Genomic DNA, 16135 nt, shown 5'->3' on the forward strand with positions numbered 1-16135 from the left:
CCTTTCTCCCTAGTATCACTCCCCGAGGGAGCTTGGCTTCCCTGTCATTTCTGTTTTGCTAGAGACGAAAAACACCAAGTTCTTCATTCTTTTTTTTTTAATTCATCACCTCCTCTCCGTTCCCTTCTCTGGGTTTAGTCCTTTGCTCACTCCCCCCTCAATAGCCCCTGTTTAAAGAGGCCTAAAGAAATTGGGCTGAGGGTGGCAGATAAGAGGGGAACCAGCAGCGCCCGTGCCCTCTGGACACAGCTGCTCCCCACGATTCCTGCGGTCAGAGAATCCACTTCCTTTGTGTGGAGGCCTGAGCCAAAGCTGGGGTGGTGGTTACATAACCGCCTGGCTGTCCAGAAGTCAACTTGATAACCTATCACCCTCATACTTACTGTGCTTCTCTGGGGCTTCAAATAGCAAAAGGGAAGAGGGCTGCACCCACCCCACTGGCCTTGCCACAAACCCTGCTTCGGGCTGGTGGCGCCCAGCATCAGGGTCCACTCGGCCTCCCCAGTTAGCAGACCCGGGCTGAAGTCCGACACTTTCCAGGGCCTCAGCTGGAGGCCCTTCTGTGATCCCTTCTATGAATTAGGAGTTTTCCAGCTCTGGTTGGCCTCTGGCTAGGGAGGGACAGATCCAGCATGGAAGGGAGCCCTGAAATTCCTGAGAAGCTACTTTGGGATGCTCAGGAGACACATGCTGATTGGGGTGCAGTTCTCCACCTTGGAAACCCAAGCAAGCCCTGTTGGCACCGAAAGAAGCAAAGACACCATGGGCACTTCACTGTTACCAACCTGAGCCCCGACCCTGACTGCCTACAGCTGCAACCCGGGTTGGGACAACTTTTCCACGACTACCTTGTAGGCTCTGGAGCAAAAATTCTGGGAGAAAGTCGCAAGAGGTTAGGGGTGCAGTGGAGGAGCCACGGAGACATGAAAGAGCTGCCAGGTCAGAGCTGCGGGGCGTGAAAGAACTTGTGTCAATGACAGACTCGGAACAAGCAATATAACAGCTTCTTTAGAGTTAATGACTTTAGAACTTTCAAGAAGAGGGTGGGGATGGGGTTTCTTTCTCTTTCAGATTTTGGATGCTGGGCTACCTCAAGACAAAAAGTGGGAAAGTAGAGAGGAAGGAGGACATGGAGACCTCAGGAGGAGGACGGCCAGAATGATGGGATGAGGCAGAGTGAGTGGAGGCAGCCAGGAGGCTGGAAGCTGGCAAAGCAGCAGCCCTCGGGGCCCCCCACCCCCGCCATGGGGCAGCTGCACCCATGAGGCTCACTTTGGTAGGTGCCTGGCTGGCCGTGCGGTGGTGAGGATGCAGAAGTAGGAAAGAACTGAGAGGGGTTAAGTGATGCTGGGGACAAGGGGATAAAGGAGGACCCCTGCCCTGTGCAGCCACAGATCATCTTCCTTTGTGGGCAAATGATCCTCACCCATGGGCACCAGGAGGACAGACGCCCATCACGCTGAAGCCCAGTTTTGCTCTCCTTCACTCTGGTTTGGAAACCTCGTGGCTCTTTTCTACTGGCAATCTCAAGCCCAAACTATGTCCCTTTCTCTACCCAATAAAAACTTAACCTCAGAGTTTCCATCCAAGGAGATGGAAGTGGCTTTTGAAGACCAGACTCAGCAAGTTCCTAGAAGAGTGGGGCCGAGGTTACCCTGGTCAGGCAGCCAAGTTTGAGGAAAGTGGGGGGCCCTCAGCTTCAAGATGGAGAGCAGTTTGTGTGGGTCCCCTTGTTCGGCACTCCAAACTCCCTTCTCCAGATGAGGGCAGCCCCAGAGAGAGCCAAGGGATCTGGCCTCAACCCAGCCTCAGTTTCTCAGCAAGTAGTTGCCGTTTGCCCAATGGGCTGGCGTGTCCCCCAGGACACTGTACTAGCAGGCTTCGCAGCCCTGGCAGCCACGGAGCCCTCTAGCTGGAGGACTGCTTCCTGGATAGATGGAGACCCTGAGAGTTTGATGACGTGTTGGGATCAGCTCCAGGCCAGCAGTATCGTGCCAGGCTGCCCTTGGGCCCTGCTCCCCTGCCCTGGGGCGCTGCTGAGGCCCCAGGCGGGGAGATGAGAGGCAGGCACTCCGCTTTCACCTCCTGAGGTTTGTGAGGGTAATAGAGGGCAATCATGGGCACTGCCCACTTTCCCTCCACCTCAAAGCTCAAGAGGAACAAATGGTTCTGGGGAGAATGGAACCTGGACACACCCGCGGCCCCGGCTCCTTCAGGGCCTCTGTGACAAGCAGACGTGGGTGAGCGGTCCTCGGGGTGGGTAGGACAGTGCCTTCTGGAGCATGCATGTCTGGAATGAGAGGGCAATCTTAAGAGAGAGCTGACCCTGGCTGTGGATGTAGGAGCAAATGGGCCTGCAGCCCCGGGCACCCCGAAATGCCAAGAGGCAGGTCCAAGCACAGAGATGAGCATTTAGAGACCCAGGAACTTGTGCAAACACACACACACAGAGGTGCATATACACATGTCCACAGATACACACACACATACCCAAGTACAGACTTTTACACACAAGCACCCTCACACAGGCACATAGACGCAGATACGCACTCATGCATAAAAGTACACACACAGGCAACACAAAGATGTGTGTGTGTGTATATACACAGTAGCAAGCACGTGGGCATACACACAAACTCACATGCCCAGGCTCCACTCCACTAAAGAGAAACAGGCACAGCACATACCTGCACGTGCACAGACTCCTACACACCCACGCTTGTACACACACACACACACACACACATACAGCCAGTAACTCAAACACCAGCCGCCCAGGCCCTTTGAGAGTGAGCTGGCCAGCCGCTCTTCGCTCTTCGTCATGCACCCTGGGCTGCGGCCTGGGCCCTCCCCCTGCCCCGCCCACCCCCAATCAGTTGTATAAACTCCTTCCCTCTGCCCCTTCCCCGACACAGCCTGCCTCTGACACCAGCACTGCTTTGTCTTGTCTCTGCCCACTCCTGGCCGACCCCCGGTACACCTCGGAGCAGCATGGGTAAGAAGGGGGGCTCCTGACAACCATGAGCTGCCCCGTGCCCCCCCACCCCTGCGGCCTGCCCCACAAGAAGTGACAGAAAACCTGGTCGGGGAGCTGATTAGGGGAGGGAGTGCAGGGCTCTGCTCCACTGCCCCCACCCCTGCATTTCCCAGCTTGGCCGAAGCTTCTAGAGGTGCCTGGGAAGAAAGATAGAGGGACAGCTGGGAAAGGTGACCCTGGGCTCCCACCCAGCTCCCCAGCTGCAGCCTGGGCTAGAGGACCTTTCTGCAGCTGAGAAAATCATGTTAGGAGGTACTTAGGGGGAACCTCTGTGTCTCCGGCTGTCATTATAGGATACAGACAGTCCTGGTTTCAGCCCTGGGCCAGCCTCTTCCTGCAGGGAGTCAGGAGCTCAGGACTTCAGTGGCCAGGTTGCTCTCTGGCTACCCTGCCCCCCAAATCCCTCTGGGAGGGAGGTCAGGGAGCCCACACTCTCTCCCTGGGGGCCTGTTTCCATGCCTCCCACCCTCCCAGTGCCGAGGTCCTCCTTATTGCCCCATCCGTGGGCTCCTGGATTTCAGGATAAGGTGGAGTTTGGGTCTGGTTGGGAGTATTGAGGTCTTTGCCCCCTTGGATCTGGCTCTTTCCTGCGTTGGCAGAATGCCCAGCAGCCAGCCTGGCCTTAGGAAAACCCAGTGAGCTTTCTCTGGGTTCATCTGAAACCCAAAGATGTTCAGAGATCTTGCTTGAAATGCTTAAGACAGTGGCGATGTTCCCAAGAAAAAGGACTGACGTACAGGGGGGCCTGAGTGGCAGGCAGGCCTGACTCCGACTCTAAGAAATGCCACGTGGGCTCCGAGGGTCTGGGCTGGCGCTGATGGGGGCGCCTGTTTCACACACCTCCTTCTCACCTTCGCTTCCCTCTGTCTCTGTTTGGCTTTGCAGTTTTTGTATCTCTGTCTTGATGTCTTGGAGCTTTGAATCTCCTTCCATTCTGTGTCCAGCAGCCTCCTTCCCCTCCCCCCTCCTCCTGTGCCAAGCCCCGACACAGCTTGGTTGTGCAGCAGGACAAGTCTCCTTAATTCTTTGGACGGGGCCTCACCCTGTCCCGTCCCACCCCCAGCCCTCTGCACACCAACCACTGGCTGGGATTTCTGGCACAACCCTACCCATATTTATTCAACCCTTCTCATTTACAAAAGTACTTCTGAATACTTTGTCTTATTTGGCCTTGTTTGTCGGAGGAAGTAATTTTATTTGTTTATTCATTTATTTATTTTAATGGAGGCACTGGGGATTGAACCCAGGACCTCATGCATGTTAGGCATGCGCTCTACCACTGAGCTGTACCCTCGCCCCAATTTTTTGCGGGGGTTTGGGTTTTCTTTTTGCTTGGCGGGGGGGGGGAACCTGGAGCTTGAAACCATGTTTCTGGACTCTAAAATATTGTTGCTGCTTCTCAGCCTCCTATGTCACTTGGCTGCTGCCAGTAGGGGGACCCGGCTCTCTGCTGAGGTCCTGTGCCCAGACAGGGTCAGGGCTCAACTCTTGGGCAGTAGCCGAGCAGCCATGGGACCAGGCAGGGAGGCAGTGTGCAGTCCTGTGAACTCCACTCCAGGATTCCTTCCAGCCTGCAGCTCCCTCTGTGTTTATTCCTCAGCCCTTCCTCCTGGTTGGGCCCCAAATCCCACTGCCTGTTGCCTAGTGGCAGCCCTCCTTCTCAGCCGGGGACTTTGGTTTCTGACTTTCATCCTGCAGATCCACGTGGCTTCTCTTGCCAGACGTCAGGGAACAAGGAGGGCCACTTCCTTGGTGGGTGGGCCTCTGAGCTTTCCAGAGCTGGGCCTAACACCTAGCTTTACAGATAAAGGAAGTGAATGGCGGGGTAGAAACTGGTCTAAGGATATCCAGCTCCTATCAGCCCTGCAGACTTAACTTCAGCCTCCTATACCTTACCAGGCCCTGGGTTTTGTAAGCCAGGCTCTGGCCCCAGCATGGGGTCAGAACCCAGAGGGGAAGAAAGCAGGAAGGGTCCCAGCCCCTGGTTTAGATGACTTTCAGTGAAGGGAGCTGAAGATGCACCACCTCACTGCCCGAGGGCTGTTCCTCGAGAACAGCCAGAGTCTGCTGTCTCCTACAGGCCAGCGCAGCACTGCACACGTGACTGCAGCTTCTCATTTACACCTCACAAAAGCCTACTGTGGTATTCTTAGTACCCTTTTTACAGATGATGTGCAAACTGAGGCCAGGGAGTTTAAGTGATTTGACCAAGCTCCCATGGCTAGTTAGTGACCAGCTGGGCTGGGGACCCAAGGCAATGTCATAAGCACTGTACCACACAGCCTCCCCTGTATGCTGCCTTCTCCTGCCTCCTCTGGGTCCTGCTTGAGTGTCTGTGCACCTTCAGGCCATGTATCTGCCGCTCTTCCCCCATCCACACACTCATCAGGGTTTTCAGGGGCTGGGCAGTGGGGGGCCGGGGGGAGGAGCCTTCACCCTTCACCCTCCAGAGCCAGAGCCAGAGTGTGGTCCAGCCAACATGCCCCATTGTCTCCACAGATACAAAATGTGAGAACAAGTGTGGGCCTGGCTACCCTAGCCCTCTGGAGGCCATGAAAGGTATGTGTGAGAAGACTGAGAGCCAGTGCCCCCGGAGGTGAGGGGCGAGGTGGGGACTAGGCAGCCAGTGCCTGCTACTGAGTCCACAGCTGGCACACCCTGCACTGCCCCTGCCATCCCCCCACCCTGCCCCTCACCCCGTTGCCTGCTTTCTACCCTCTAGGACCAAGGGAGAAGATTGTCTATCTGCCCTGTATTTACCGAAACACAAACACTGAGGCCCCAGATTATCTGGCCACTGTGGACATTGACCCCAAGTCTCCCCAGTATTGCCAGGTGAGGTAGAGCTTGGGCACCAGAGGGCCTTGAGACCCCTCCTCTAGCCCTAGCCCTAGCAATGCCCTTCCCCAGCTCCATCCTCCATCCTTCTTCGCCCTCCCTGGGTATGTTCACAATGTTCAATGTTCCCTGCGCAAGCCCCCTCACCCATCCCACATGAGCAAAGGCAATGCTGAAATCATGTCTGTGCTGTGCGGCCAAGCTGAAGCGGGTCCAGAGGATCCCTTTCCCTAAAGCACACAGAAGCGTGGTCCGGGTGAGCCCCACCCCTGCCCTCCTCCTATCCTAGGTCATCCACCGGCTGCCCATGCCCAACCTGAAGGACGAGCTGCATCACTCAGGATGGAACACCTGCAGCAGCTGCTTTGGAGACAGCACCAAGTCACGCACCAAGTTGGTGCTGCCCTGTCTCATCTCCTCCCGAATTTATGTGGTGGACGTTGGCACCGAGCCCCGTGCCCCGAAGCTGCACAAGGTGCATTCTCTGCCCTCGCCAGCTCAGGGCCCCTAATGAACCCACCCCCACCAGGCAGCTTATGGGCAGGAAGCCACCCCTAAGGCAGCTGCCTCCAGCTCTTGCATAGGGTCTGGGCTCAGTCCCAGGGAGCCGAGTTAGATTTTGGAGGAGAGTTACCAGGCCTGCCGGTCGTCACCACCCAGGGCTGCAGTGCCGGAGGGGAAGGAGGAGGCTCTCATTTTTCACTCTGAGCTGGAGAAGGAGCTGTTTCTTTCCCAGACAGTTAGGAGCCCCCAGTCCTCCCTTTCAACACTTCCTTCCAACTGGCTGCTGGTGATAGAGAGTTGACACTGGCATTGTCCCAGCCTGGGAGGAGTTTGTGGTCTCAAAGGGCTGTGAGTACCCTCAAGACAGGCAGAGGGAGAGAAGTCCGAGCTTTCCACCTGGGGAGTTAGCAGTCTCTCTGACTCTCCCTTACTAATCTGCAGAAGTTACCAGACTGAACCTCTGCCATATTCTTGCAGAGAAAATTGTGTCCAGGTTTCGAAGGGAAAGAGGGCGGGGTCAGCAGATAGAAGTACTGGAGTAGAGAAGTAGGGAGTGGGGGAACTCCTGGCTCTGCAAGACTGTGACACCATTCCTTACCCCTCTCCAGGTCGTTGAGGCCAAGGACATCCACGCCAAGTGCGACCTAGGCTACCTCCACACCAGCCACTGCCTGGCCAGTGGGGAGGTGATGGTCAGTTCCCTGGGAGACCCCCAGGGCAACGGCAAAGGTACCTGGCAGCACTGTAGGCACAGCTATGGGGGGAGCAGATCCCAAGCTGGGGGAGGGATAGAATGACCTTCCAGGGAGAACCAGAGGGCGAGGGCTCACCCAATATTTAAACTATAGTCAAGTAATTTCAGTTGTTTCGATTATTTTTATGAAGATGAGCCTTGAATGATGAATTCACCTACAAGTGGTAGCTGGAACTGTCAGCCATTGGGAATGTGAGCACAGACATGGCCCCAGAAAACATGTACATTTAATATCAGCCATCATGAATTCATGAGCAGCTCTCACAGTCCTTGGGATCCTTAACTGTCACATCTGCTTTCTCATTTATGGCACGATCAGAGCTTTCACATAACATGTCTGTGAGGTAGGTGCCACTGGGCACAATCCCTGTTTGACAGATTAGGAAGCTGGGCACAGAATGGTTAAGTAACTACCCCAAGTCAGCCAGCAAGTAAGTCGCAGAGCCTAGAACTCAGACCCAGCCATATGGCTCCAGAACGTGGGTCCTAATCACACTGTGCTGCGTCTCTCCGAGCTTCACCTGTTTCACCAGAACTCGCCATCCCAGGGCTTGGAGTGAAATATCAGTTAAGGTCCTCCAGTGAAGGTTACTGCTCTAGACTCTATTTAACTGCCTTTTCCAGGAGATGGGATGCAGGACACCCCCAGATTTGATAACACTTAGGAGTAGACATCTGGTTGTCTTTGCAAAAAAGTGTCAAAGTGTCATAAGACATTCAGCTGGGGTAAAAAACATATTGGGCATTCATGTTGAATTACAAATAAATATAACTTACATAATTTGCTCTATAAGAAAAAAATGTAGTGAGCAGAATTGAGTTTAGACTCTGGCAGGAATCCTAGACCGAAAGTGGGAGGCCGGGCAAGAGATGTGCAGGATGCAAAGTCCCAGAAGATCTTGGTTCAAAAATTTACCCTGCGGTCTGGGAGAGGGATGAAGTTGATAGGAGGCAGGGGCACCAGAGTAAGTCCCCACCTCCCACCAGGCCCTCTGGGTGAGACCCTTTGGACAGGTATCCAAACCCAGGCCTGTCCAAGGGGCTCCAAGCCCGTTGCTTGGTGCCCCTCCTCCCACGCGGTTTGCCAGCTCCTTTAATTCAGGAGGGCTGGGGGGTGGGGGGCGGCGGTAGTGCCTCTACCACCTCTACCTGCCACCCTACTTTCCTCCCCACTCAGGGGGTTTTGTGCTGCTGGATGGAGAGACGTTTGAGGTGAAGGGGACGTGGGAGCGACCTGGAGGTGCTGCACTCATGGGCTATGACTTCTGGTACCAGCCTCGACACAATGTCATGATCAGCACCGAATGGGCAGCTCCCAATGTCTTACGAGATGGCTTCAACCCCGCCGACGTAGAGGCGGGTGAGAATCCCCCACCCCCCGCCCACCGTGGGCCGGCAGGAGTCTGGTCACACAAACCTGCTTTCTGTTCCAAACCCGCACTCTCCAGCCCTCTGACTTTCGGCATGTGGACCCCAGACTCTTGGGGTGCTGGTATACGATGTGCTGAGCCCTCAAGCGTCCTTCCTACCCCTCCAGTCCATTTTCCACCTTCTCCCCTGGGCTGTGCCTCAGCTTGCGCCCCATGCCTTCCCACCCTGATCCTGAGCCTGTCTTCCCACCCCATCCCCAACCCAGGGCTGTACGGGAGCCACTTAAACGTGTGGGACTGGCAGCGCCATGAGATCGTGCAGAACCTGCCTCTCCCGGATGGGCTCATCCCCCTGGAGATCCGCTTCCTGCACAACCCGGCTGCTTCCCAGGGCTTCGTGGGCTGTGCCCTCAGCTCCAACATCCATCGTTTTTACAAGAATGAGGTGACATGCGCTCTGGCCCTCCTCCTGCAGCCCTGTCAGCACTCGGCCCAGCTTCTGTAGCCACTGGGCTCCTTTCTCCCTCGAGTGACCCAGGACCCCCTGCCTGACGCCACCAGCCCAGACTTCCCAGGGGAAAAAAGAAGGCCACCTGCCCTGCCTCTCTTCTCTCAGTCCCAGGCTGATTCCTCCCTAAGCCCTAACTGGACATATTTATTCATTCATTCAAAAAATAGTTAGTGAGCTCCCATGTCAGGCACTGTGCTAGATGCTGGACATACAGTGGTAAAGCAGACATGACCCCTGCCTGAAGGGATCTGCATGGGAGTTATACCCTCGCAGGAAGATGGCCCAGCATCTCCTGTCTCCCTGTAGTCAGTCTGCTCTGGGGACACCCAGGTCTGATCCCACCCCACAGCCCCCACAGGCTCACCTCTCTGCCTTCTAACGCCAATGCAGAAAGGGACTTGGTCAGTGGAGAAGGTGATCCAGGTGCCCCCCAAAAAAGTGAAGGGCTGGATCCTGCCCGAAATGCCAGGTGAGTGTTCAGGGTGGGTGGGAGTCAGAAGGTTGGTTCCAGGCCTGGGGAACAAGAGTCTGTAAAGCCTCTGAACCACACCCCCTCCCCCAGCCCTGATCACTGACATCCTGCTGTCCCTGGACGACCGCTTCCTCTACTTCAGCAACTGGCTGCACGGGGACCTGCGACAGTATGACATTTCTGACCCAAAGAGGCCCCGCCTCACGGGACAGGTGGGGTGCTACCAGGATGAGGAGGAAAGGAGGGAGGAAGTGGAAGTCTGGGGATGAGGGAGAGGGAATGAGGCGGCTGGGGTATGAAAAGCAAAGATGGGGGCTGAGGGGTGGTTCGGGCCAGGACCATGGAGATCCATGGCTGGATGTGGGGAACGTGTGGGAGTGAGGGCATCCTGACTGAGGCAAGCTGCTCTTCCGGCAATGTCCTCACTTTCCACCACTGTTCTCTGTTATGCTCTGCACTTGCCCACCCAGCTCTTCCTCGGAGGCAGCATTGTTAAGGGAGGCCCTGTGCAAGTGCTGGAGGACCAGGAGCTAAAATGCCAGCCAGAGCCCCTGGTGGTCAAGGTGAGGGTCTCTCCCCTTGCTCATGGACCCCTCAGATCCATGCTGGAGAAATATGGGGGAGTAGGGCTGGGCAGTGTCTGAGCATGCTCTTGGGGTTTGGGTGGTGCCAGCGAGTCTCTCCTAAAATCTATATGTAACCCTGAGGTCTTAACCTTGATTTTCCCAAGGGAAAACGGGTGGCTGGAGGCCCCCAGATGATCCAGCTTAGCCTGGATGGGAAGCGTCTCTACTTAACCACGTCACTGTACAGTGGCTGGGACAAGCAGTTTTACCCCGATCTCATCAAGTAAGAAGCAGCCTGGGCTCCTCTCCCAACCCTCCTCTCCCAGAGGGGTTTGGCTTCCTGAAGACTCAATTCTTGGGGGTATGGCATGGCCCCTGCTGACCTCTTTCTTCTCCCCTCCCTGTTTCCATCAGGGAAGGCTCTGTGATGCTGCAGATTGATGTCGACACAGAAAAGGGAGGGCTGAAGTTGAACCCCAACTTCCTGGTGGACTTTGGGAAGGAACCCCTCGGCCCAGCGCTGGCCCATGAGCTCCGCTACCCTGGGGGCGACTGCAGCTCTGACATCTGGCTCTGAAGTTCCCCTTATAGCCCCACTCCACATTCTGAGCCCTCACTTCCAAAGGGACCTGGCTTCACTCTTCTCTCTCTGCCCCTGACCCTTGGCAGCGTGTCCTACCAAAGCTAAACTCAGATTGTTGAAACATATTTAGCTGTGTCTCCACTTATTCACCAATGTTGCCAATCACTTACTGTGCTGTTTTTACACGAGTTCTTGGAAATTATCTCAGAAATAAACTGGTGAACCCCTTCCTGAGATGACTTTATCTTTGGGGCACAGAGCCTGTGGCTCCTCTTCTGCTGACCCTTTGTATTTTGCACAGGAAAGTTCTGAAGAGGACTCAGGGGTGGGGTGGTTATGACAACTCATTCCCGCCACTGATTATGAAGCTAATGATGCCAACATCTCGCTTCTACGGCCAGATAGAGCCTGGAGGTTTTGGAGGTGGTTGTCACAAGGAGAGCTGGCGGGGAGAAACTGTCAGTTGGTGTTCCTAAACTTTATGATCATTACTTTTTAATTTGTGCTTTCTTTTAGTGAATCTAAAATCTCACCCATCACCCCCAGGAGAAAACCCCCCCACATACAGGAGACACCCTAGACCCCTGACATAGATGGTGCAGTTGCCACCGCTGGTAGCGATGTTGGGAGAAAAATCCCCACTGACTCCCAGCGCCTAGCTTGGCCATGGGCATACAGTATGCCTTAACGGATAAGTGAATGTAAAGGAGGTACTGGGGATGACTGAGTTACAGGGAGACTTGGCATTTACGGAGTCTTACCAGAAGCCTCTCCTAGGTTTCTGCCCTGTCCTTTTCAATAACCAAACTTCAGAAAGAACTTGCCTTGGGATAAGAAAATAGTTGACGAGGAAAAGCCCTTTATAGCATTTCAGCTAGTAAACAGGGGGCGGGTGTCAGGAGCGCTAGGTCCTGGTGAGTCACTGCCCAGCAACCCTAGGTGATAAGGATCTGGGGGCTGGCCCTCTGGGGAGGGGTCGCCATCAGCTCCCCCGGCATGGGAGCCGCCTGTGGCAGCCGGGTATCACGTACTCTCGGACACTAGGACATCAACCGCTGCCCTCTAACTAACACCCTGAAGCCCTCTGGCCCCGACGCAAAAATAAAACAACAACAACAAAAAAAAGCAGTGACCTTTCTGAGCCGTTGATGGTGGGTTGGAGCCGCCTGAGCCACCAGTCCTGCGCCGAGATTCTTCAAAGCCTTAATAAGAATGTTTAGATCCCCATGAAGCCCTACTATACTCAAGTTTACTAGGAGATTTGGGTAGGAATGGGGTTGATGGGCTTCAATGTTTATAAAATCAGGAGTGCTGATAAAAGAAAGCCTTGAAATCTTCCAGTCCTGTGCCTACTCATGGTCACCATTAACCAGCTTTATGTGGATGGAACGTCAGTCTGGCTGCACTGCACGGGAACGTGGGACATCGTGTTGACTTGTAGACGGGCTGCCACCCTCAAGCATGTGAGATCCACATACAAAAATGTCAAACAAACAAGCAAAACAACAAAGACCATCAAAAAAGCAGAATTTCAGCTAATAAATTCAGGAGGAATGATAGAATTTGGATAATACACATTTGTAACCTCAAATGACAATTGGATCTAGGCAATGATCATCAGTGGCTGCTAAAACCATTAAATTGGGGGGAGGATATAGCTCAGTGGTAGAGCGCATGCTTAGCATGCACGAGGTCCTGGGTTCAACCCCCAGTACCTCCATTAAAATAAACAAACAAACAAACCTAATTACCTCCCCCCACAAAAAAAATAAATAAATAAAATTAAGAATTAGAAAATAAAAGCATTAAATGAAAGACTGGAATAGGACTTCATAATGGATAGATCAGATGACAAAACTTGAACACAATAATCAATCTTTACATAACAAAAAGAGAGACAGCCAGACATTACATGCCTCCTAATATGGTATAATAGGAAGGACACTGCCTGTGAAGAATTCTTGCCAAAAAACCAAAATGAATCTGATCAAGCCCTTAGAGCTCAGAGTTTACAGGAAATACAGCAGATAGAAGAACAAGTTTTAAAAGCTTAAAAACACCATAAAGATGCAATCATAAAAATTCAGAATGTGGGAAATTCTAGAGAGCAAATGATCTGTTTCTTCAACAAATAAATTGAGAGAGAGAATAGAAAGATTTAAGAAGCACATCAACCAAAACCAAGTGCAATACAGTGTGTGGACCTTGTTGGTATTGATTTGAACAGAAAAATACATTTTTTTTTAGAAAATTGGAGAAATTTAGACACCAAATGGATGTTTGATGATAATAAGAAATTATTTTTCAGGCATGATAATGGCATTGGGATTATGTTAGAAAGAGTCCTTATTTTTAGTCATACTGAAGTATTTACATAAATACTGAATTATTTACAGATCTAATGATATGATGAATGTCTGTATCAAAATAATCTAGAGCGAGTAGGTTGGAGAGTAGAGGAAGCACAGATAAAACAAGATTGACTACATGTTGGTAATTCTTAAAGCAAGATGATGCGTATGTTTATGTAGGGGTTATGTTCTTCCTTCCTCTTTTCTATATTTGAAATTTTTTCATAAAAAAACTTAAAAAAAAATAACCTCCTCACCTGCTTTCTGATCCTGGCCTCATCTCACTATTTCTGCCCCTACATCACTGAAATAGATGCTCCAAAACTAAGAGAGGCTCTCTCATCACAGATGACCCAGCCACCAGCAATCTGTGACCTAGTCTTCCCTAATCCCTGCTGTACCCACCATGACGGACCTCGCTCTGCTGTACTCACAAGGATTCTACCCCATGGCCCAGCATTAGGCAATGCCAGCAAGAGTGGAAAAGCTGAGCTTGCCATGTGAAGAGTCTAGTGCATCATCTAGGATCACCTGCCAGCACCACGGTCAGCTTCACAAGTTGGCCTATGAGACGGTCTGGAAGGTTCTAGAGAGTTTGCTGAGCTCACGGACACCCCTCCTCCCAAAAAAGCTGTAGTCCCAGTCTACCATGATGAAAGATGTGCGAGTACTGGGAAGCATCCCCCCAGTGTTGGCCCTTTAAGCATGATTGGCCCTCCCACACACTGCAATTGGGTACATCTGCAAAGGCAACTTCAGGCAATTGCCATCATCTCAGGGACTAGTGAGGATCATCCTCCTTCTTGCATTTGCCAAGTGTTTGATTGCCTGGCTCCATGCTCTAAATATCTGCTCCTGGCCATTCTCCAGCATGCTATTAGGAGTCCCTTCCCTGCCTTACTGATTCTGGTTCCTAGCAGACTTTCTGCTCTAAATACTCCCTGACTCAGAGGAATAGGTACAACATTTTGTTAAATAAAAAAGGAAGTTGCAGATATATATATATATATATATCATATAATCTCCACTTTTAAGAAGAAATTCAACAAAAACCTCTATTTAGGTGGTCTTGAATTTGTAAAGAACATGGGTGTGGGAGGATACTTACAGATCATACAACCTCAGAGGGGCTGAGGGCTTTTTATGGAACTTGACAAGCTGTTTCTAAAACTAATCTGGAAATGTAAATGCATTGTGTTCCAGTTATCTATGGCTGTGTAACAAACCACCCCAAAACTTAGTGGCTGAAAGCAATGGCCACTTTAGTTTTGCTCACAGATCTGTAATTTAGAAAGGGCTCTAAGGAAACAGCCTGTTTCTATTGCACTCTGTCTGGAGCAGCTGAAAGACTAGGGGCTAGAACTGTGTGACAGCTCGCTCACTCATGTCTGATGATTGATATGGACTGTCACCTGAGACCTCAGCCAGGGCTATGACCCACACATGGCCTTTCCATGTGGCTGCTTGGCTTCCTCACAGAATGGTTGCTGGGTTCCCAGGGTGAGTGACATGAGGGAGAGCAAAGAGGAAAGTATATCATCTGCTCTAGCCTAGACTTGGAAGTCCTACGGCATCACTTCTATCACATTCCATTCACTGAGATGGTGACCAAGGCCTTCCCAGGTTCAAGGGCACAGGAAACAGATCTCCCCTCTTGATGGAGAGGTGGCAAGGTGCTAGAATAGTATGTGGAACCAGAAACAAAATTTTAAAAAATGAAAATTACTATCATAAAATAAAAATAAATGAATTCACTATCATAAAATTAAGAATATAAGTTACCTATGGTGGGCAAGGGAAAAGAGGTTTAGGAATGATTTGTTAGAAGCCAGTCAATGTCTTCCATAGGAGCTAATTTAATTTGTTTGTTTCCCAAATGGATGGCTAGTTATATCAAAATATTTGTGATTTCCTTTTTATTATAGCTGTTTCCTCTAATGGTTTTATCATATGCTAAGTTCCCTTTTATAGTTGAATCTACTTCTGGACCCTTTTCTGTCAATTCTATTTGTCTAATCCTCCACCCGTAACACAGTTTTAATCAATGTAATTATATCCTATGTTTTGATACCTAATGCTGAACATCTTCCATTATTAGTTTGTTAACTTGAAAAAAAATTTTTCCTACATACAGAAGACTGTATTTTCCAAATGTGGGCAAAATAACATTTCTGCCAATTTATTAGTGTGTATGAAATGGTATCTTGATGTGGTTTTAATTCTTTTTTTGGTGGGGGAGGTAATTAGGTTTATTTACACATACATATATATGTGTGTGTATATATATATATATATTTTTTTTTTTTTTTAATGGAGGTACTAGGGATTGAACCCAGGACCTTGTACATGCTAAGCACACACTCTAACACTGAGCTATCCCTCCCTCCTTGATGTGGTTTTAATTTGCATTTTCTTTATTACTATAGACAGTGAACAACTTTTCATAAGTTTATGAGCCATTTCTGCTTCTTTTATGAAATTCCTGATCATTTTCTCTGCCCATTTTTCTATTTGATTGTTTATCTTTTAATTTGTAGGAGGTCTTTATAAATTCTAGGTAAAAATCCTTTGTCAGTTATATGTCTTGAAAATATCTTCTCCCAATTTCTAGCTTGACTTTGGACTCTTTTATAGTGGTTTTTAAAATAAATTTAAGTTTTTAATATTAATGTATCTAAATTTATCAATATTTTCGTTTATGGTTTACAGTCTTGTGTTTGTTTAAGAAATTCCTCTGGGAAGGGTATAGCTCAAGTGGTAGAGTGCATGTTCAGCATGCACAGGGTCCTGGGTTTGATCCCCAATACCTCCTCTAAAAATTAACTAATTACCTCCTCCCCTCAAAAATAGATAGATAGATAGATAGATAGATAGATAAATAAATAAATAAATAAATTCCCTCCCAATGTTAGTAGGCAATGCATATAGTGCCGAAGAGCAAATTCTGAATCCAGACAGCCCAGCTCAGACCCTGGCTCCACCACTTACTATGTAGCCTTCGGCAAAGTATTAATCTCTCAATGCCTCAGTCCTCTCATCTGTAAAATGGGATAACCAAAGTACCTATCTGAGAGTTGCTGTGAAATAAAAAGATAACATATGTGAGGCCCTTAGAGCAATCTTCAGCACATATTAAGCTCTGTATAAAT

At 50.7% G+C, this 16135-nt stretch overlaps 1 protein-coding gene, 1 non-coding gene and 1 pseudogene across 2 annotated transcripts; 2 read left to right on the plus strand and 1 right to left on the minus strand.

The window, feature by feature from the left end:
- The first annotated feature begins 2858 nt into the window (after window positions 1–2858).
- SELENBP1 (selenium binding protein 1) lies at window positions 2859–10867 on the plus strand. Its single transcript, XM_006186654.3, has 12 exons — window positions 2859–2995; window positions 5537–5596; window positions 5760–5872; window positions 6165–6350; window positions 6988–7108; window positions 8311–8493; window positions 8770–8948; window positions 9405–9483; window positions 9577–9698; window positions 9957–10049; window positions 10217–10335; window positions 10467–10867. The coding sequence occupies exons 1-12, from the start codon at window positions 2992–2994 to the stop codon at window positions 10627–10629; spliced, it is 1422 nt and encodes a 473-aa protein (XP_006186716.3). The 5' UTR covers window positions 2859–2991; the 3' UTR covers window positions 10630–10867.
- On the minus strand, window positions 4260–4331 carry TRNAV-AAC. Its single transcript has one exon. It is a non-coding gene; the product is annotated as a tRNA-Val (tRNA).
- A 916-nt stretch (window positions 10868–11783) lies between the features above and the next one.
- LOC102521671 lies at window positions 11784–12004 on the plus strand (annotated as a pseudogene).
- Window positions 12005–16135: the final 4131 nt, after the last annotated feature.

The sequence above is a fragment of the Camelus ferus genome, chromosome 21 (genome assembly GCF_009834535.1).
Source record: "Camelus ferus isolate YT-003-E chromosome 21, BCGSAC_Cfer_1.0, whole genome shotgun sequence".
Classification (NCBI taxonomy): domain Eukaryota; kingdom Metazoa; phylum Chordata; class Mammalia; order Artiodactyla; family Camelidae; genus Camelus; species Camelus ferus.

Bases quoted from the DNA above. Each gene is read 5' to 3' on its own strand.
- SELENBP1 (XM_006186654.3), top strand. The intron at 8,949-9,404 runs GTGACATGCGCT...ACGCCAATGCAG, and splicing joins ATCGTTTTTACAAGAATGAG to AAAGGGACTTGGTCAGTGGA. The intron at 10,050-10,216 runs GTGAGGGTCTCT...GATTTTCCCAAG, and splicing joins CAGAGCCCCTGGTGGTCAAG to GGAAAACGGGTGGCTGGAGG.